General features: G+C 49.3%; 1 protein-coding gene across 1 annotated transcript in view; it reads left to right on the top strand.

Moving 5' to 3' along the window:
- Positions 1–19,723, top strand: part of plxna4 (plexin A4) — a 291,711-nt gene extending 271,988 nt beyond the window's left edge. The window contains exons 29-32 of the mRNA XM_064342636.1: positions 2,692–2,861; positions 11,123–11,335; positions 17,517–17,667; positions 18,789–19,723. Coding sequence (XP_064198706.1) covers positions 2,692–2,861; positions 11,123–11,335; positions 17,517–17,667; positions 18,789–18,884 — 630 coding nt within the window. The 3' untranslated portion in view covers positions 18,885–19,723. The remainder of the gene's footprint in view (positions 1–2,691; positions 2,862–11,122; positions 11,336–17,516; positions 17,668–18,788) is intronic.
- The last annotated feature ends 2,131 nt before the right edge of the window (positions 19,724–21,854 follow it).

Here is a 21,854-nt window from a genome sequence, read left to right as displayed (position 1 = left end):
TGGTTCACAGTGTCGATAACTTCTACTTGCATATCTACCCGCCCCCAGCCTGTTCAAAACTGCTGGGTCCAAAACAGATGCTGCTTGTTCCCAGCATGTCCCATGAGCCTTTGCGGAGGGAAACTGAGGTGAGGCTTTACATCCTGCGTAGCGCCTGACACTGAGGGTGGCAGACTGCAGGGTTGTGAAGCCTGCAGATGGGGCACGTGTATTTCTGCAGACGCGCTCCCGTAAAATGTGAAAATGCCTTTAAAATTAAGCTGTCCCCTCGTCCGGTGTTCAAGTGTGACTCCGCTCAGCGAGCAATTCCATTTGGTCTGAAGGGAATCATGACTTTGATCCCCCCCCCCCCCCCCGCTAGCTGGAAATCGCAAAACCGCGCCTAAAAGATTCGATTTTCTTTTTTTAAACGTGCCATTCGGATTCGTGCAGAGACGAGATGACAGGCGTGCGGCGGACGAAACCGTAATTAACGAATTCGTCGGAGCGCGGGGACGATGTCCGCCGCTCGGCCTCGGTTTTCGCCGTCCGGGCTTTCGTCCGCGGCTCGTCCGCAGAAAACGTGCGGATCGGAAAACCCGTTCGCCCCGGTCGTGTCGAAATTTTTCATTTTATGACGTTATAACGGAAACGGGGCGAGCGGCGAGATTCGTTAGATCTCACGAACGGGGGCTTCGCCCGAGGAGCCGCGACGAGGCGTCGGCGGGACGTCTGCCGTCTGTCGCTCGCCCCGGTCTCTATGGCGTCCGCCGCGAGCGAGAGAGAGAGAGAGCGGACGCGGCGGAGCCTGAGAAAGGGCGTGTAATTAATACACCCTGCGAATTTCCCCCGTCATTACCCGACCCGAGAGAGCGAGCGCGCGTCACATCGTTTTATTATTTATCTCTTTATTTATTTATCTGTTTATTTATTTCAGACAGATTGTTTTTGGTTTTTTTTTTGCGGTATCGCGAGTTTTTCCGATCTGTCTTTTCGTTTTGAAAATGATCGCGTGATCCGGCGTAATTGACTGCGTTTGGCTCTCACCTCGCCAATAAATACCGCGGGTTCTGTGAGCGCGCTCTGACGCCCAGCATATTACACCCGTCACCGCCGCTCCGCTCTCTCTCTCTCTCTCTCCGCTCTCTCTCTCTCTCTCTCTCTATCTCTCGCTCTCTCTCTCCTCTCCCCTCTCTTCTCCTCTCTCCTCCTCTCTCTCGCTCGTCCTGCTCTCTCTCTCTCTATCTCTCGCTCTCTCTCTCTCTCCCTCTCTTTCCCTCTCTCTCGCTCTCTCTCGTCCTGGTTTATGAGCGTGGAGACGCGTGGCCCGGAGGAGGGGACCCGGCTACATTGACAGAGCTGTTAATGCTCACTTGGCAGCGGAATAAAGTTATTATACGTATTTACAACGGCGTCAGCGGCAGCTTGGACAACATGAGCGGTTGCGTTTTTTTTTTTTGGAAAGGCTGTTATTGGAAAGTTGGCCAAATGAGACAAATGGTCAGATGCGTACATTCACTGACCGTTCTTCTGGGAAAGAGCTGATGATGTCATCGCCCGCACAGCGGGAGGCTCGACGAAACCTGTCGAGGTTTTTTTTTTGTTATTTTTTTATTTTCATATTAGCGTTTCCTTGGTGTCCAGCGCGACAGCAGAGGGGGACATGCGAGAGGGAGAAATATGTATTTTCATCTTCGTAGAGCGATAAGCTCTATCAGAAATGTGGGACAGTGCAGAATTACTCCTGTGATTGTCAGCTAACAAGATTCGTGTTTTTTTCCCCAGTTCCAGCTCTTTGAAGAAGGAACAGTGATTGTATTTTGCTGTTGTCGTACAAACCTGGCCTGACCATGCTTCTAGCTCACAGTAGATAGTAGGCCTCTGGTTTTCACTATGCATTATGTCATCTCATTTTTTTTTTTACAAGTGGATTAGATCCCCCCCCCCCCCCTCCTCACCCTGAAACTCCACAGCATTAAATCAAATTATGGTCAATGGCGAAGTGTGGGAGCTAATCCTTCCCTGCACAAAGCTGCTTAAGAGATTGTGCCTCTGTTCGCTGATTTTATTAAAGTGAACTGTGAAACGCAACTATTTCCCGTTTAAAAAAAAAAGAGGAAGGTTCGCACCTGAGCTCCCTGCGCGTTGCTCCTCAGCATGCGCATACGCATACACATGCGCATGCGCATGCAGGCGAACGCAGGGCCGGCGCAACTTCGCTAAACTACCCCAATTTTGGCAGCGTACCGCTTAGCGCACCAAAGAGGAAGAAATATGCTAACATGGAAATTTTGAGCGTGAAATGGCCCTTTGTGTAATCTCACAATGGGACCCTTGTCAGCCCATTTCGCAGAGAGAAAAGGATGTAGCTGTTAGCATAGGGTGGCTTTGTCCCCCTGCTTTGAGCAATTTTCCATCAGGGTTCAGTTACGTGAATTTATCCAGATCACTTTTGCTTCGGTGCCTGTGCAAAATACCCTGAACGTATCAGAACGCTGTTGAAACTACTGCTCTGCAGTGTGTAAATAATGTACGTGGGCGTGTTTGTGTGTGTCAGCGCAGTTCTGTGTGTGTGTGTGTGTAATGTGTGTGTGTGTGTGAGGAGTGCGTATCACTGTCGCTGCGTGTAAAGTGTAGAAATCACTCCAGCTCTGTGTGTGGTGAAATCTCTCCTCCTGCGGTCACATGACCTCCTGCTGTCCGCTCCCACAGGGCACGCTGCAGAAGTTCGTGGACGACCTGTTCGAGACCATCTTCAGCACGGCCCACCGCGGGAGCGCCCTGCCCCTCGCCATCAAGTACATGTTCGACTTCCTGGACGAGCAGGCGGACAAGCACAGCATCCACGACCCGCACGTTCGCCACACGTGGAAGAGCAACTGGTGAGAACGCCCGGGCCCCGGCTGCACCCGGTCCCGACCGCAATCCTGACCGCATCCTGACCGCAATCCTGACCGGCCCCTCGACCGATCCCCCGACCCTGACCTGACCTGACCCTCAGATGACCCTGACCTGACCTCGACCCCCCGTTCCGATATAATCCTGACCCCAGCGTGGTCCGTCCCTCTCACACACCGACAGCGCAACCGTTATTTATTATGTCCTTACGTGAATGTTTCTAACGCACGGCGCTCTACAACGGCCTGTGTAGGGTTTGTTTAATTTTGTCTTGCCCGCTGCGGTGCTCGTTTTTCTTCCCTGCTTTTATTTTGTTACAATGAGAGTGGGAGAGGATGGGGGGGGGGGTGGCGTTGGAGGGGACCTGTATGAGAGTGCGCTGCGGGTGGGTGGGGGGGGCGTTTGGAGGGGTAGCTGTACGGGAAACTGCCGCAGAGCTCAGTGCAGGAGACAATCTGGCTGGAGTTACAGCAGCAGAGTCACTCGCTCGAGTCCTGCAGGCCCAGAGCCCAGGCCACTGACCAGGGGCCCGCAGACAAACCCCGTTTATGAGCCTACGCAATTACACGGCCCACTTGCTGCCCCCCCCCCCCCCACACCCCCTCCATAATGTCACGCACCATGTCCCCCACATCCCCTGCCCCACCTTGGGGTCCGTCAGAGAGCTCCCCCGAAGAAGGAGGGGGCGGGGCTAACGAGAGGCCTCCTCCGTAGCCTCTAATCAAGCCCGTGGCTCTTTAATTCCTGTTTGTCCTGGTTTCTGTGGGGTTTTTTTTTTTCACCGAAAACGGTGGGGGCTGGCCCTCCTTTTGCCTGTGCCGTTTGGCGGCAGTGGGGGACGTCTGTGGCGGTATTCCTCTTGGCGGGAGCGGCTAGCGTCGCCGCAGGCTGCAGGGGAGGACCGCGGCGGTGCGGTGCGGCGCGGAACGCGAGCTTAATCGCGGGAAACGGAACGCGGGCGGCGAAGCGTGCTTGATTGTCGCGCGCGGGGGTGGGGGGGGGAGTGGACGGGGACGCCGCGCGCTCGGTTGAGGGACGTTCTCATTACCGCTGAATTACACCGCGGAGAGAGGCGGGGATCGGCTCAGCCTTCAGAGGGAGAGAGTAACCAGGATTTTTGCAATTACGGTTAACTGCGGCTTTTTTTCTTTAGTCGGGCGGGTGCGATTCGGACGGTCCGCGGTGGGCAGACGCTCACCACATCGAGCGCGTTTTACACAGCGTCGCCGGGCCGTGCCAGCAGTGAGAACCGCGCTTCACGCCTGCGCCCTGTTTACTAACGCACTGCAGTCCATAAAAAGTTCTGGTTTTCTCATTGAGAAATTAAGCTCGGGAGGGCGGACGTATCGGCTGTGCGGTGATGTACGGCCGCTCCAGTAGGCCTGTAAGGGATTGAGGGGCTGTCAGTCAAACACAGAGGCACATCCTCTACTCGTGAGCTCCCCACACGCAGGGGAGGTGGGCCTCACGGAAAAGCCCACTTTTACCCCCCGCCCCCTCCATTCATCACGGGGGAAAAGCGAGGGCCTGTCAGTGCATTTATGATCTCACAACACTTACAGATGGAGATGGGGGTGAGAGAGCAGTCAACCCTTTAATGGAGAGCTCAGCGAGGTCTATAACTTGCTCTGTGTGTGTGTGTGTGTGTGTGAGTGGTGTGTGTGTGTGCGCACAGCTGTGTGCGCATGACACAGGGTTAAGTGTCACTTCCTGCACTGGCTTGTACTGTTATACATGCTGCACAGTTATAGATCTCCATGGCCAATGCAATGAGTGAAGAATATCCTATTCCAAACTCTGGTATTGTCTTTTATTCATCTCCAAATTAATTTCAGATGATTGATTAAAACCCTCGTTTCCTTTGGGTGGAGCTGGAGTTAAATGCTCAATTTTATTTAAGAGGGGAAGCAACACTTGGTGGGTGGATAAGTGTGTGTGTGTGTGTGTGTGTGTGACATGTTAATCCCTCATTAGCCTCTACCCTCTGCCAGGAAACCATCATTACTCACTACTCCCATCAACCCACCAGAACACAACGTGGCTGCTTGGGAAATCTCAGAGTGCCGCATGATGTGTGTTTGTGTCTTAGGCTTAGTGTGCGTGTGCATGTGCGTGTATGTGTGTGTGTGTGTATGTGTCCGTGCGTGCGTATGTGTTGGAAATAGTGTGTGTGTGTGTGTGTGTGTGTATGCGTGTGTGCATCTGTGTGTGTATTAGGGTTAGAGTGTGTGTGTATGGATGTAAGGGGGGGGGGTTCTGTTTACCTTTCTTTATGGATCTAATTCTTTTCTGTGCGCGTGTCATTAGGCCGTTCTCGAGCGCATTAAGTGCTGTCGGGGAGCACCGCGGGCCTCACTTACATCAGACAGTAATGGAACGGCTGTGGAGAGGGGGGGGACATTAAATGGCCGTTTATCACGACGTGCGCGCGCCCGTGCGCTGGGTAGAATTCCGAGCCACGCTCCGGAGCCACGTCTTTTGCGCGCGACGGTTTTTGGCGGCGCGGCCATCCCTCGGCGCCGCTCTTTCCTGTCGGCCGCGGTCATTTCCGGAACAGGAATCGGGGAGAACATTCCGGCGTTGCGTGGAGTCCGCGCGCCCCCCCCCGAGCCCCCGGCGCGGGGAAACGGCTCGCATCACGCGGATCATTAATTGCGATGGGCCGCATCGCCCTGCTGACACCGCACGCGCAGCTGCTGTGCGCCCGGCCCCCTGTCTCATCGGCACGCTCGTCCATCCTGCAATTTCTTCTCTTCGGGAAAAAAAAAACAAGAAGAAGAAGTCGAGAACAGCCTAGCTGCGTACCGGTGGGAAATGAGTGGAGAGACAGCCGGGTCAGAGAGCAAAGCCCTTCCTCTCCCCTCAAGTCTGCTCGTATTTTTCAATCTTCCTTTTTTTTTTCCTTTCCTTCGCCTTCGCACTTTTTTCAGAACATCAGATCAGCAATTAACAGCGAAGTTTAGCTCCTGTCTTCAGAGAGACGCCAATAGCTCGGGATTCTTTGGTCTCGACGCCACAGTCTTGGTTGTGCTTCAGAGAGGAAATCGGTGCCGTGTTCTGGCACGGGAGATGGCGGCAGCAGTGGATATAATATTTATAGACTGGCTCCGTGTAACTATTATCATCCCAGCTACTTTTGTCAGTCTAGCACATTTGCTTTCAGGAGCCTAGCTTCACATTTGCTTTCCGGGAAGCCTAACAGGTGATTGTTGAATATGTACACATTGTAGGCTCAAAATAGCCCTTTTCAATCAGAATCCTACAAATTCAAATGTTTCGCTGTAGTCTTTCGCCGGTGTATGTCGAAGCCACCGCTTCTCAATTATGTCAGAAAGCTGTTCTGATGATGATCAGGATGCTCTACTGAACTACTGAACCAAGCCGTATTGTGTTTATGAAAAGAAAATGCCGAAAGTGGTAATTCCCTTTATATGGGGAAAAAATGTTTTATTTATATCATGAATCTGATATATCATCAAACTTGCTTTTACAAGTAGTTTTTTTTTTTTACATTTCATGGAGTACTGTGCACCTTTATAACTGATTTAAGAAGGTAACCTTATGGTTGTATTTTACACAGTGTATTCCCAAACCCATTATGAATGCCTGTGCTGTAGCCCTATTCCCACTCTATAATGTCTTTATGAATCATTCATTTGGTAGTTATATCGTACTTATCATGTATTATTGGTCTCTTTCTTAACACATTGCACTTGTTTGAACATGATTTATAAAGATGTTATTGCATGTTAACAAAGGTGTTATACATGCTTAATATATGGGATTAGGCATTCGGAGGTGTCTCATGGGGGGAAGAGTCATTCTCTGACTCTAAGGCAGTGCAAGATGGACAACTGCAGTAATCTAGTGCGGCATGGGAATGGTACTCTCTTAATAATGCATAATGCATGCGCATTTGAAGAAGGGGTTTTGGCTCTGGATTATTTTTTCTGATGCCTTTCAGTCCGATCTGCTCCTTGCGCTCCATGCTTTGTAGCCACCGAGGAACGACCGAGGTCGACTCTTTTCGCACGGAGAACAGCGGTCACCCGTGCTAACGGGCTGCGACTTCAGCCGTCTTATTGAGTCTGTTAGCGGGCGCTTAAGTCGGCGCCGCCTCCTCGTCGCCGCAGACGGAACGCGGCGGTAAACTTTAATGAATTCCCGTTCCCCGCGCCTCGTGAATTGGCCCCGCTCCTGCAGCCGGAGTCGTTATCGCCCCGCTGCAGCACAGCACTGCGGGCCCGCGAACACAGTAAACAGCACTGTGCTAAAGAGCACCGCAGGAGCAGCACGATAGAGCGTGAATAAAGGTGCGTGTGTGTGTGTGTGTGTGTGTGTGTGTGTGTGTGTGTGTGTAGTGGTGTGTGTGTGTGTGTGTGTGTGTGTGTGTGCTTGTGTTTATATGTTTGTGTGTGTGTGTGTGTGTGTGTGTGCTTGTGTTTATATGTTTGTGTGTGTGTGTCTGTGTGTGTGTGTGTACACGTGTGTGTATATGTGTTTGTGTGTACGTGTGTGTGTATACACGTGTGTGTGTTTGTGTGTGTGCATATGTGTATGTATATGTGTGTGTGTGTGTGTATACAGGTGTGGTGTGTGTATCTGTGTGTGTGTGTGTGTGTGTGTGCGTGGTATAAGTGAGTGCTGATAACTCCTGTGTTGGCTGAGTGCTTGCATGGCTGTAAACGTAGATCATGGTCGTCATCTGCAGGGCACAGTGCTTAGACATTGGCTGTTAAACGAAAGATAATTGTGTCGCTCCAATCGCAGCGCACGGTTTTTTTCACAGAGAAGGAAAAAAAAAAAAAACTTTCCACAGCGCTAATCACACCGTAGCTTCTCAAAGATAAAAACGAGTCTGCAGCCCTAATCAAAAGTGTGGCTTCGCTAAGAGAGAGAGAGGGAAAAGAGAAAGAGAGGGAAAATAAACTGAGAAAGAAAGAAAGCAGACGGGAGGAGAGAAGTGGGTCGTGCCGCTCCCCCGGTGAAATTCGATTTCACACTCACGCAGACCGCGTTAGAGACGCGAAGCTCGCGCTCTGCGAGATCTGAAAAACGTCCTCACGGTAACCCGTGCTTCTCGGTCCGCTGAGGGAAGCTCAAAATTCAACTCCGCGTCGTCTGTCGATCGCCAGCGAGAGACGAACATTTTGCCTGTCCCCTTAAAACCGGAGCCCCTGTAGAGACATAGCAGGGCTCCTGTTATCATAGCCGTGCCCTCTGCGGCGGCTACAGAGCTGCTTGCAATTAACCTCTGACCCCGACTCCCTCTTGCTCGGCCTTGTCTCGGCAGATAAGGAGCCGGCCTGTCGTAGGGCTGTGTGTTGATTTACACAACGCGCGACAGCTTTGTTTCCTCTCTCCGCTGCTGCGTGCGCTCTCCACGGCGTGGATCTAAGTGCCATGTGGTGGAGCACCAGGGTAGATACCCGCCCCCGCGCCAGTGCTTATTGATGAGGTGCACTCGCAGAATAACAACCGACGCTCTCGTTGCGAAGTGTAAAATCCCATGGAGTTGGAGAAGCCAAGAGGAGAACTGGGCTTGGAAACAACGCAGTATTTTTTTTTATTGACTTCATTCAGCGATTAACTGAAGTTGTGCTTCCATCGGAACCCAGTCAGTTCTCCGTCTCCGAGTTTAGGAAGCCTAGTTCGGTACGAGCAGCAGATTGGATTTGCGGTGACCAGCAGACTGAGGTCTTTCTTTTTTTTAGAATTTGAATGATGTAATAATCAGTTTTGAATTACCGTGCTTTTCAAATCCCATCGAAAAAAAACCGGAGAATCGAGATCGGTCACCGCGGGCCGTCGCGTCCTAAATGAAGCCTGAGCGTTTTTCAAGAGCCGCAGCGGGCCACGTGCCCGGGGTCGCCCCGGCAACACTCTGCGGATGAACAGGTGGAGTCTAATAATGTTCTCCCCGGTGAGGGTCACCGGGTGTCGTTCCCATTCGGAGGGGGGCGCGTGATAGATGCGGGAGGGGAGAGGGAGGGATCCGTCAGCCCGAAGGCCCTTTGGGTATTGTTTCTGCCTGCCTGGCGGGAGGGGAGTAGGGCCGTGTGTGTGTGTGTGTGTGTGTGTGTGTGTATGTGTGTGTGTGTGTGTGTGTGTGTGTGTGTGTGTGTGTGTGTGCGGTGCCAGGGGGCCGTCCTTGGCCGAAGATGAATAAACACAGAAGCAGAAGTAATTCCCTCTTAAATCGCCCTCAGTCTTAAATGCAACGATCCGCTTCCAGGGGCCCGGGCACACGTGCGAGTGCTCTTAAGAAAGTCTTAATTAATTAAGACAGTGGTCATGCCCAATCTCACCGAGCTTAAAGAGGAGGCTGTGCACGTGTGTGTTTGTGCTTATCTGTGTGTGTGTGTGCGTGTGTGTGTGTATGTGCGTGTGTGTGTGCGTGTATGTCTGTGTATATCTGTGTGTGTGTGTGTGTGTGTGTGTGCATGTGTGTGCGTGTGCATGTGTGTGTGTGCGCGCGTGTTGTGTGTGTGTGCGTGTGCATGTGTGTTGAGTGGGTGGGGCATCAGTTAATGTGGAGTACATTCCACTCAGTGTAAAACTAAACCCTGCGTTCTGCAGTAAATGGTGTGTAAATCAGGGGGTTGTCCAAATCTCATCTCGTGGGCGATGAGCCTTAACACACGTATCACACATGACAGATGGCATCAGGAGATACATCATTTAGGAGACCACGGGCTTTTTATGGGTCCCAGCAATCACAACTGAGCTACGGGTCCTGTAACAAGCATTAGTGTAAATCAGTAAGCCTCTGGGTGGGTCAGTTATTAGTGTAAATCAGTAAGCCTCTGGATGTGTCAGTTATTAGTGTAAATTAGTAAGCTTGCTGTAGCCTGGGTTTAGCCGGGCTACCATAAACATAAAAACATCTTTGCTTGGCACGTCTGCGCCACAGAGACGAAAGGCGGTAGTAATAGCTCTGTAATGGCAGCCGTTGCCGACCTCGTTTGGGGGAGGAAGCCGCTTCACATCACAGGGATCGGGGATAAGCCCCTGACCCCGGGAGCCGCTCAGGCGCCGGCGTGGCGTTCGTTGATAAACGCGCGGGCTGTCTCTTTGATCTGGGCCTGCGAGCGGCGCACCACCGAACGCGCTTCTGTCGCGCCGCTCCACTGTCGCTCCGCTGGAGACGGCCTTCTCTCTCTCTTCCTCTCTCTCTCTCTCTCTCTCTCTCTCTCTCTCTCTCTCTTTCGTCCGTGCCTCCGGTCCATCGCCCTTGTATGTTCATTTTGATTAAGTCCGAGACATGCCAAAGACGTGTATTATTCCCTCTCTCCCCCCCCCCCCCTCCCCCCCCCTTCCTGAATCCGCTATCCCCGCGCCCTGTGCACTGTCGCAATCGCGTGCTCCGCATGCGGCACCTTGTAATTTACCTTTTGATAAGTCCGGAGCATAATCCCAAGACGTCCGATTAATTTGAAGTTCCCTAATACCTACCCCGGGTGTTCGTCTCCACCCAAATCCTTTGTGTTATCAGTGTCACAGATGAGTACGTTTTTTTTGGGGTCAGTAGTGACAGGAGAGGGCTGAAATGATTGCATTTGTTTTGTTTTTTTTTTTCTCTGCTTTGATGTTTGAAGCGCAAGTCTACCAGTCCAGCTGTCCTGTTTTTTTGTTTGTTTTTTTGCTTCTGGAGCATCTGCGTAAGCGAAGCCGATTGGTCTGCTGCTGTTTCAGGAATGATGAGCGCTGCCAGGAACAGACGCACGCCAGCTACACACAATCCAATCAGCAACTGACGTCATCTGACCAATGACACGCAACGGCTCCTGAACTTAGAACATGACCATTAATTGCAGCGGGAAATAGTAAACGCAAATAGGGCATTTTTTAAAGTGGCGCAAGGGCGTGAACCGCATTTGGAAAAGGGAACATCAGGGACAACTACTGGTTTTCAGTAGTTTACCCCAGTGATGGTGAGTGAGGCTCAAACGCTGTAACTGGAGGACATCAGCGACTCATTGACCTTGAACAGTCCTTGTTCTACTGCGCTTGGTCTTATTGTGGTTCAGATTAGTCAAAAATCGACTGCCAACAGTAGCCAGGAAACCTCGCTTGTTATAAATTGGGCTGCAGTAATGAATTGGCCCACACAGTGCACATATCAGTTTCTGAGTGAGATCTGTGGGTAAACCGGAACCAGTTTAACTAACACTAGGATGCTAAACCTAGTTCTCTGTACCCCTTGGAGTGTGATGTTAACTCAAGGTCTCTGTTCCTCACGCAGCCTACCTCTGAGGTTCTGGGTGAACGTGATCAAGAACCCGCAGTTCGTCTTCGACATCCACAAGAGCAGCATCACGGACGCCTGCCTGTCGGTGGTGGCCCAGACCTTCATGGACTCCTGCTCCACCTCCGAGCACCGGCTGGGCAAGGACTCCCCCTCCAACAAGCTGCTGTACGCCAAGGACATCCCCAGCTACAAGAGCTGGGTGGAGAGGTGAGCGGTGGCCGGTGGAAGTGTGTCTGATCCACGTGGGATGGATTAGACATGAGAGAACACCGTGATCCGTCTGGTCTCTCTGTGTCCCGAGCACATCAGCGACCCCCAGGAAACGGGGGACCAGTTTTCAGAGATGTCGTTTTTATACAGATTGATTCTTTCAGGATATGTTATGGACTTTTCTTGTTGCGGAGCACCCACATCTGTGTGGCACGGGATTATGTTTAGCTGTGATTATCTCCTGAAATGTTGCTTGGTAAAAACTGTTCAAACTGTTCAAGCCATGGTACAGCAATGTCAAACCAATACTATGAAAATGCAGTCTATAGGAGCAGATAGAATGGAGAAAAACTTTGATGGTGAGTGGGTTCTCGAAGGTTATTTCCTCAGGAAATCAAATGAAATCGCTGTTCTCAGGAATCGTGTTTCCGAAGGTTCATCGGTTCCCCCGGAAAGCAGGCTGTTCCTAAATTGGGAAAGTGAAAAATCTGTTCTGTAAGGCTCTGGGAACAGCTGAACTCTCTAGTAGGCAGAACAGTGTATGGAAATGTAGTCAGATTAGAGTACCGGTAATGATGGATGACCCATCAGACCCTTCAGAAAAGCACGATAGGAAAGAGGAAACTTTCCGTTCCCAGGGATCTGGTAGAGTAAGGTGCAAGGTGACTTGTGAGGACTGGCATTCATGGAGTAGGCCTAGTGGCCAGGTACACGTGGTTGCCAGGACGATGCAGCTGAAGCTATAATCCACCTCAGACAGGGTAACTGGTAGCATTGAAGGTAACCGCTAAATAGTTAACACGATGTAATAAGCTAAAATAAGAGGTGTGCGTAACAACTGAAGATTTGATCTGAGAGACGCACGCCCCCCCCCGCGCGACACGCATATGTAGTCCGTGTCCTCCCCCAGCTTTCATTACCAGCAGTAATAAAACGGATCGCTGTTTCCCTTCCTGTCGCTGAGAGACGGGCGATGTGGTGATCTACGAGCCGGGAGAACGTTTCAAATTAAACCGCGGTGTGAGTAAACGGGAGCGCTGGGGGGCAGCGGGCTTCGCCCCCGTTTTTAATGTACAAAAACATGCGCGCCTTTATGAGAATGGGAGGCGGCGGCGGCGTTGGTAATTTGTTAAAATGAGAGTTTTATTAAATTTATTTGGCGCGTCGCTGAATAAAATATGAGGCCTTCGGAGCAGTTAAAAAGTTTAAAAAAGGGTTGTTTCGGTTTTTTTTTTTTTCTTCAGTGGAAAAAGCAATATGTGCCCTAAGGACAGGATATATCCTTTGTTTGCAGGCACGGAGCTAAGTAGCTGTATTTATCTTTCAGTATCTGTGCATTTGTAGGGAAGATAAATAATGTATTTATTTATCTGTTTTGGGGGGGGTGGGTGGGTGGGGGTTGGGGGTTGTTGCAGGGGTGGAGGGGCTGTTTCTATTTGAAATGGTTTCTGTATGGAGAAAACCCCATTTAAAATCATCTGTGGCCCCGGAGGGCAGAGCCGTTCTCGTTGTAATTAGGAGCGCACACAGCCCAGGCTCGTTCTCTGGTGTGATGCCGTGGAGTAAATCCTGGAGCTGACTGTGAAGCGGGGGGGACCGGGAACGAGCCTGCGAAATATGGAGGAAGGAGTCGGGAGGGCATTCCGGGTTAATAACGCGAGGGTTTGGACAACTGAAAAAGAATTAATACCGTTCGCTCAGTTAGAGCCAGTCACTTTTGTCAGAGTCATGATGTTTTTGTTTTTTTTTGCGTGTTCCCTTCTGAACGCATCACAAATATGGTCTCCATTTCTTTTCTTTTCTTTTTTCTTTTTAAAAAAAAAAAAGCACAGAGCAAAGAATATTTACAAATTACAAGAAAATGTTTCTCAGTGTATGTTTGGTCCTCGGGCCAAACTCCAGTGAGTATTAATGACGGCGTTGTACTCCAGCGGAGTGTTATTAACAGGGCTGTCCTCCAGTCACTCAATTCGTCTTTCCATTTCTCACGCTGACCTCCGGTAGCAGAATAAATTACGTGTCAGATGGCATTAAGAACCCTGGCAGCTGACCACTCTTGGCAACCGCGCTAAATTTCGCCCGTGATAAGATTCTAATCGCCGCGTTCCGCTCCGCGCGCTTTCCGCGCCGTGTGTGATTACCCGGACCGGCGAGTTTTTGGCGGTTTTGTAACCGCCGTCAAAGAAAAATAAATCTTACGAATCTTATTCAACAGAAGCTCGCTCTTCAGGATTTGCTGAGTACGGCTGACAACATGACGAAGGTAGCCTGAAACTGAATGTAAATTACACACCGTGGAGTGTAAATGATTGGTTGCAGTGCCCGTCCATTGTACTCGCGTTAACGCGGCTACGTTTGCCGTGCGTTGCCGCCGTTCTCTCCTCTCCTCACACGGTGAAGTGTGGGGGGGGGCCTGCAAATTAAACTGTCACATGCTTTTGCGGGTTTTCAAACTCGCCCGCCAGCCCGGGGTGTTGTCACCTCAATCTCCGCTCCGCACCTGGGTTGTCTGCACCTCCCTCTCGGCGTCACCGCGGCGACAGCTCCGTGACAGCCAATGAAACGCCGCTGACACGCGGCGCGCGTTCCTGTGCCCCCGCGCGCGGGCGAGAGGATGGCACCGCTCTATTTTCGGCGTGACACATAGATCAGCAGTAGCTGCCAAGATGGCAGACGTCGTCGCGGTAACGCTCCCTTGACGTCGCGGTAACGTCGCGAAGTCGCGCCGACGCGCCCGCCGGCGCGGTGGGACCGTGACGTTATCGGCGGGGGAAACTGCGAACGCCGCCGGCGACGAGCGCAGCCGTGATTAAGGATGTTTCGCTCTCGTGAATTTGCTCCAGGAGCTTCGCGGAAATCGCGATAAACAGGAATCCGGAGAGGAAGACGAGGAGGAGGAGGAGACGGCAGAGGAGGAGGAGGGGGGAAAAAAACTCTGGTGCTTTGATCTCTTTTTTTTTTTTTTACGTCTTCATAAGCGTAGCGGCGCGAGGTGGGCGGGCGGGCGGGCGGCAGGGCGCGCGCACCCGTCGGCGTACCTGAGAGGCGCGGCTCGGTCGCGGCGCGTTTTGGTAAACAGCTGTTCGCTCAGACGCGAGCCCGCGCGCCCAGGGGGATTAGCATACATGTCACAACTGATCAGCAGCAGCCGCTGAGATTCACCGCTGCGTTCGTCACCGCCGGACTCCCGTCCAGGAAGAGAGCGGCTTTCGGCTGCACTCCACGCTCCCTGCATATGGCTGCTTTCATCCAAACACGCTCGCCCAACATGTCCCTGTTGGTTTTCCTGGAAGCAAGGTGCTATTGCACTACTCTAGAGCATGGAGACCCACGGTCCTCATCATGGAGACCCACGGTCCTCATCACGGAGACCCACGGTCCTCATCATGGAGGCCCACGGTCCTCATCACGGAGACCCACGGTCCTCATCACGGAGACCCACGGTCCTCAGAGATCCAGATCGCGCCTCTGACACAGCGCCACACGAGGGGAGCAGAATCCCGAGACGTTAGCACGAGGCGTTTCCCGTGGATCGCCGCCATAATTATGATTGCGACGTTATTGTGATTGCAATTACTAGTTAATACGATGGCCTTTTCATTCCTCTGAAGGACTCTGTTGGCGATACAGAAACTGCGGAAGCCCCATTTTCTCTCTCCGTGTGAGCCGCTCCAAGTTTTATGCCGTCGGCTGGGAAAACGCTCGCTCGTGCTCCCGTGTGTTGACATCGCGCGTCACGCGCTGCTGATGTTTTTACCACCTTCAGCAGCTGCGAAACTGCCGCCTCGCGTCGCTAAGGGATTTTTCAGGTCACCCTTGACAACGAAGGCCAGGTGTGTTTGAAATAAACTTGGCAATTCGTGGACCTTATAATGGGAGTATAGGTAAATTAAGGTCAGATCTAGCTTTACTTTTCTTCCTTTAAATCAGTGGTCGGTTTGTCAGCCATTACGATGGTGTAAAGAGTGGGCGTGGCAAACATATTTCATCAAGACGGATCTGGTGAGCTTCACAAAAAGATTGAGGTGGAGGGGTAAGCCCGAGAAGATCATGGGATGTTATTAGATTTCCCCTACTTCCTGAAAGGGAACAAGCTGAGAAGAATGAGCACTCCAAAATGAACGAATAAGAAACCAGCTGAAGTAGGCAAATGGCTTCTGGTTAAAAGCTGTGGTCCACAAACCTCCAGCCACCATTTTGGATCAGGCCTCTAAATAGGATCAAATGAGAGGCTTTGTTGCTTCAGATCAGTTATCGAAGATCTTTTGGTTCAAGAAGGTCTAACAGCTATCTGTCTGGTGATATTGTATCTGAGTAATGCATTTTAAAGGTCCTCAGTCCCTCCGTACCAGCTGAATATCTCATCCAACTGCTGTCACCATAGCAAAAGTATTGCCACCCACATTACAAGAACCTGTCCTGACCCATTTAGGTCTGGTTTGAAACTGTCTAGTCGGCATTTTCTCACCGTGAGGAGAAAATCAAACACAACAGTTTCTGTCAACAGTTTCCACAATGTGGTTACTGCCCTAAAAGGCTTTAAAACCTTAAAGCTTTTCAGCTAATGTACAGCCGTCTAAGAGCAATATCGTTCCTTTCTCTTGATGATGACCCACAATGCACCAGGACACCTGCCTTCCAGTTGCCCAGGTAACTCGCTGGGCTGTCCGCTCCTCATTTGCGGAACGCGCAAGGCTATTATCAAGTGTGATTTGGGGTGCTTAGAACATGTCAAATGGCGGGCATTAAAAATGTAAATGATTGAGTCTAATTAACGAGCTGACTGGGCCTGCCCAGCTGCAGTTGACAGTGACTGATTACTTCCCCCTCCTCCAGTGATCTTTTTGTCTGGAGTCAGTGAGGACCTTCTGGAAAGTCTGGAGCAGGGGGGGTGGGGGGGAGGGGGGGGTGTAGATACCCCACTAAGTGTCCTTTAGAGTCTGCAGCTCCATTTAAATTCACTTTACAAGGGCAAAAGGGCTACCGAGAGCCTTTAGTGCTCTCTGCTGTTCTCCAGGGCCGGTCGAGCTGTGAAGTCAATCTAACTCAGGCGCTTAATGGAAGGAGAGCGATGACAAGGGGGGACCTGTCACTCCCGTTGTAAATCTTTTATCCTCAATGGGCCCTCGCCCCTCTCAAAAAAAGACATTTGATACTTAATCATCTGGAAGAAAAAGAAAACTTGAAAGAAAGTTTATTATGGAATTGATCGAACGGGAAGGAAGTGACTGTCGCAGGTTGTGCTGTCATGGTCAGCCATTTGGCCTCTGATGAACGTTTTGTCGTTGTACTGGGCATCTTTTCCCAGTCAGAGAGGGTAGAGTCTCATGAACTTTGTGACTTTTAATAAGAATAGGTTTTAAAGTTAGGTTTTAAAAAAGTTTTTAAATAAAGGTCTTCTGGGAGTTTTGTGTAAAATAACACAAATGTGGGCGAATTTTTGAATCTCATCACCGCATACCACCACCTTTTCCCAGACAACTGAAAATTATTATTATTATTTTTTTTTTTTTTAAAGAAATCAATCAGTGTATATATAGTGAGCGCTCTCAATATCGCCATGGTGACATCTCTGTAAGAGCCAATGAAACGACAGTGGCTCAAGCAGGGCGCTCATTGTCGATGTGTATCTCAGTGTTCTGGCAGGATAAGTATTGAATATGTGTGTGTTTTTGTGGTGCGTGTTTTTGTTGTTGCATGTGTGTGTGTGCTGTGTGTGTGTAGTGTGATGTGTGTGTGTTTTGTGCATGTGTGTGTGTATGTTCTGTGTGTGCTTGTGTGTGTGTGTGTGTGTGTGTGTGTGTGTAGGCTGTGTGTGTGGTGCAGTGGTGTGTGTGTGTGTTGCATGTGTGTGTGTGTGTGTGCATGTGGTGGTGGTGGTTGGTGGTGCTGTGTGTGCGTGCGTGCGTGCGTGGTGTGTGTGTGCGTGGTGGCGTGTGTGCGCGTGTGATGGTGTGTGTGGTGCGTGTGTGGTGTGCGTGTGTGCTGTGGTGTGCGTGGTGGTGCGTGCGTGCGTGTGTGTGCGTGCGTGTTTGTGTGCATGTGTGTGTGTATGCGTGTGTGTGTGTGTGTGTGTGTGTGTGCGTGTGCGTGCGCGTGCGTACGTGTGCGTGTGTGTGCGTGCGTGTGTATGTGTATGTGTCTGCGCTCACTCCGTGCATCTCTTCCCGGTCCGCAGGTACTACTCGGACATCAGCAGAATGCCAGCCATTAGCGACCAGGACATGAACGCGTACCTGGCGGAGCAGTCTCGCATGCACATGCACGAGTTCAACAGCATGAGCTCCCTCAGCGAGATCTACTCCTACGTGGGCAAGTACAGCGAGGAGGTGCGTAGTCCGGGAAGCCCCCCGAAATGTTTGAGAACGCCCCGTCCCGTCCCCTTCCCCCGCCTCTCGCCGATTCCAGGGCCCACACTGTGTGGAAACTGAAATGCCTAATCTAAAGTGCTCTCGGCAGTAATGAATAGTTATAGTACAGTTCAGGTCCACTTTGCTGGTTTTCCCACGGTGACATTTTTAGTAAATGGAAATGTGCCATTTTACAGTAAGGGATCTTTACTTGGGTAATGCAATTGTGTAATTTAGTATTTTTTTTATGACCCTGGGGACATGGTATCTGATAACACACAAAATCAAATGTACAAGTTTTACCTTTTAATGTCAGCATTAACATAACGTACCAATTACTGGAATGTTCAGTTTATTTGAACGTATTGTACAGACCATGGATAATTTAGCATGTAAAGGATACATAAAATGAACTGAATTATGAAGTTTCATCATTGTGACAGTTGTTAGAAGCAAACAATAGAAGGTGTTAAATTACTCATTGGTCAAATCTCGGCATGTACAATTAACCTATTCTATGATTGAGCATGAATGGTATCACTTATGCATGCTCATTTTGGTTAAGGGTTAAATAAGAGTTAGATCAGAATGTGTGTGTGTCAATGACATGTAAAATAATTACATTTTCAGAATAGGTCTTTATTTGTTTTCTAAGATAGTAAAGTTAGACATAAACGTCCTGGATCGTCAGAGAGTTTTGTACAGCCTGTCCAAAGTCAAAGTATTCGGAGTGCTGGACATTCCCGCATTAACTATTCTTTTGATCCTTAAAGAAGACCCCAAAGACATTATCACATTAATAAATTAATCATAATGTCTGCTTTGGCCGCACCAGGGCTATAAATATAATGCAGACTGACTACACTGAGCTCTTACATGGCAGATTTTTTGACCAGTCATCAGCTTACACATTAAACAAAGTTTTTTCAATAGTTATGTGAGGTTATACACTTTTAATGGTTTTCCTATATCACAAAAACATGTTGAGAATGTTAAGAAACATTCCTCTTGAAAATGTAATGTGGTGGCCTGCATATGATGTATCGGGAGGATTTGGGTAATGTAAAATAATAATTGGCTGTTATTTCTTCTTTGGGTAGATTGTGAATGCGCTGGAGCAAGATGACGTCGCCAGGAAACAGAGACTGGCCTTCAAGCTGGAGCAGGTGGTCTCCTTCATGAGCCTTGAGAGCTGAGAACCGCGTTTCCCAGAGTGCACTGGGAGATATCAGAAACCGAGCCGTGCCTGAGCGAAGACCTGTCCTTCATCTATCTCAACATCTACGTTTCAAAAAAAAAAAAAAAAGTTCTCTTTTTCTTCCAGCTGCAAGTGTTGAAATCACATTAGGTGTGCTGTGCTGACAAGTGGGAGTGGTAAATGGGAGGGAAGAAGGGTGCAGCTCACCACATTGGTGACTGCCAGTGCTCTGGGGGACGAAAACAAAAAAAAAAAAAACGCTTTTCATTATGCTGCCTTGAAAACACCACTGATAACAAAGTCTCTGACACAACAAAGGGTTGATGTCCGTCTGTTTGTTTCCAACTTTTTCAGCGGGATAGAAGTCAACCTACTTTACGGTCAAACATTTAACATGACATAACAAGAGCAGAAGAGGTGGATACACACACGCATACACACACACACACACACACACACTCAAACACACACGCACACACATACACACACACACACACTCAAACACACACGCACAAAGACTAGACAAAACCAACACAGTAACCAAGGAAGTGTGGCGTTGAGCTGCACTTAACTGCTAAGTTATTCAAATAATGCACCTCAAAGCAAGGGTGAGCATTGATGAATGTTTCCACCTATGTTTCAGTCATGTTGATAATATTAAATGTATTTGAAAGACTTGTTGGGTGTTTGGGGAGGGGGAGGGGGGAACTTTAGTGCTTCTTAACCTTTTTTGAACCAGTATCTTGATTGCACAGCATAGAATAACTCTTTAGTGGCATCCTCCTTATCAATATACTCCAGGAAAAAAAAAAAAAGCTACTTGGCTCATGTTTTGTACACACGGCTTCTGTGCATCAAAAATTTAAAAATAAACTTCTATTGTTAGTAGTGAGGGGGGGGGAAAGGGAAGGTATAGTCTTTCATGAGAAGCACACTTCCACCCTGATGACAGTGACCTCAGTAACCATTCGATGGTGACGACGCTCGTCTCTTTATACTGTGCACATGGCTGTAGACGGGTGTCGTGGGGGGGTTGGGTGGGGCGGGGGGGGCGGGGTTGGCGGGGGGGGGGGCGGGGGTTTGACACGTTGTGTAAAGGACTGTGAAAGACTGTCACACATCAACCTGTGGGAAGCACAGGTTACAGGTCTGCAGCTGTCCAAAACTATCATGTGGCCAAGAACTTTTATTCTGCCATGTCAGGACTGGCCTTGGTTATAAAGGGAGGGGGGGTTGGACACTGGGAGAGAGAGAGAGAGAGAGAGACTTGGAGGAGAGATATCTTTATTGCAGTGTGAATTCGAGCCCGTTCCTGACACCGAGGTTATCGACGCCGAAGACCAGCGCTCATGCCGTGAGAGTTTTGGAAGCGCACAGACTTTGGTCGGCGGGAAACCAAAAAAACGAATCTGCGTCTAAAAAGAAATTTTGAAAAATGCATCTTGAAAGTGTGGCACGAGGAAGAAGTGGAACTACGAGATTCAGCAAACGAGCGAACCCGAAGAAAACCGTGCTGGATCTCTGCCCTCAAGCGAATCAAGACGCTTTTCTCCCCCCTTCCTGATTAATTTACACGATTGCTCATCGTTTCCTGTCGAAACACTGTAGAGAACCTGAGAGAATCGCCAAACAAAAACTCTGTGGGTATTTGCTTCTGCTGAGGCCCAACATCAAAAACAAAGAAATATTGGGGAAAAAAAGCAAGGAGAAAATCTACTGGATGCTGATATTGTGAGATAGATAGAAGATAAACTCCCCTCCTTTCTTTGACCTTTGACCTTTAACCTTTCTTTTGCCTTGACAAACGTGCCCAATGTGGTGATGTGAATGTTCGGAGACCTTCCTTGGGTCCACCCTGGGTCCTTACTGGCTTTTTAAGCGCATGTATTTAATTAAAAAAGGAACATAGAGAAAAAAAAAAGTCTTGCGATGATGTGGATGTGTCCTTTTCTTTATTTTGCTTGGAAGCATCAGACAGAAAAGTGGATTGTCATGTTAAACTATAATAATTCAGATTTAAGGTGGAACCTTTATCCAGCTGGCCCATGACCATCATCGCCATGTTATGTGAAAGTGTTAGACGCTAATATAAAAGTGGTACCTTTAAACAGATATATTATATACCCTTGCATGCTAACCTATCTGGATGTTATGAAATGGAACTGCCTTGCAATCGAAAATATTTAATAACACTAGAAGCATTCATTTTTAAAAGTTGGGGGACTGGAGATTCAAGACCAGGCTGTTATTTGGGATCGTCTTGGATGAGACCGCGGACACCTTTGAGTAACTAGTTCACCAGCAGATACTGTCCTGCGTATTGGTAGCTTGTCTTTCTGTGATTAGGCGCCTACCAAGGCTATGTATCTTCCACACGGTTCTTTACCGGATTAAAATTCAATTGCAATTCTTACTTTTAAACTATGCCGAATGGACATGTTTGCGAATGGATGCCACTAACTGTTGAGTGGCAGTTACAGACGGACTAACTGCCGTCACTGGTGTGGGGATGGCAGATTCCTTGTGGACGCTGTTTCATTTTGTAAGGTTGAATAGAAAATGTGAACCTACAGTATGAACACCTAAGATCATGTTTTTTTTAGGATGTGGCTTATAGTCAGTAATTATGGTACCTGATCATTTTATTAACATCTTGATTTTTTTAAAAGTAGTTTTTAAAGTAGTTTTCTGTAGTTTAGTTTTAATGGCATTGAGCACAAGGACTGGACTTGTACAGATATTGATGTAATACACTTTCCAAAGGGTTTAGGGAGGAAGTGCCTCAAACCGTTTGCTTGAAAATGTATTTGCTTGATTTTTCTACGGTGTTGAGTTATGCACAGTTTTACAACACCTTTTTCGAACATGATTTCAGTCAACCACTCAATATGCTTGGTCTTTTAAACAGTTGTCAGACAGCAGACACAAGTGAAAAAAAGCTTCTCAGTTCTGTTTCTCTTTCCTCGCT

This window comes from Anguilla rostrata, chromosome 7 (genome assembly GCF_018555375.3).
Source record: "Anguilla rostrata isolate EN2019 chromosome 7, ASM1855537v3, whole genome shotgun sequence".
In the NCBI taxonomy this organism is placed as follows: Eukaryota; Metazoa; Chordata; class Actinopteri; order Anguilliformes; family Anguillidae; genus Anguilla; species Anguilla rostrata.
This window is presented reverse-complemented; position numbering and strand designations above follow the sequence as displayed.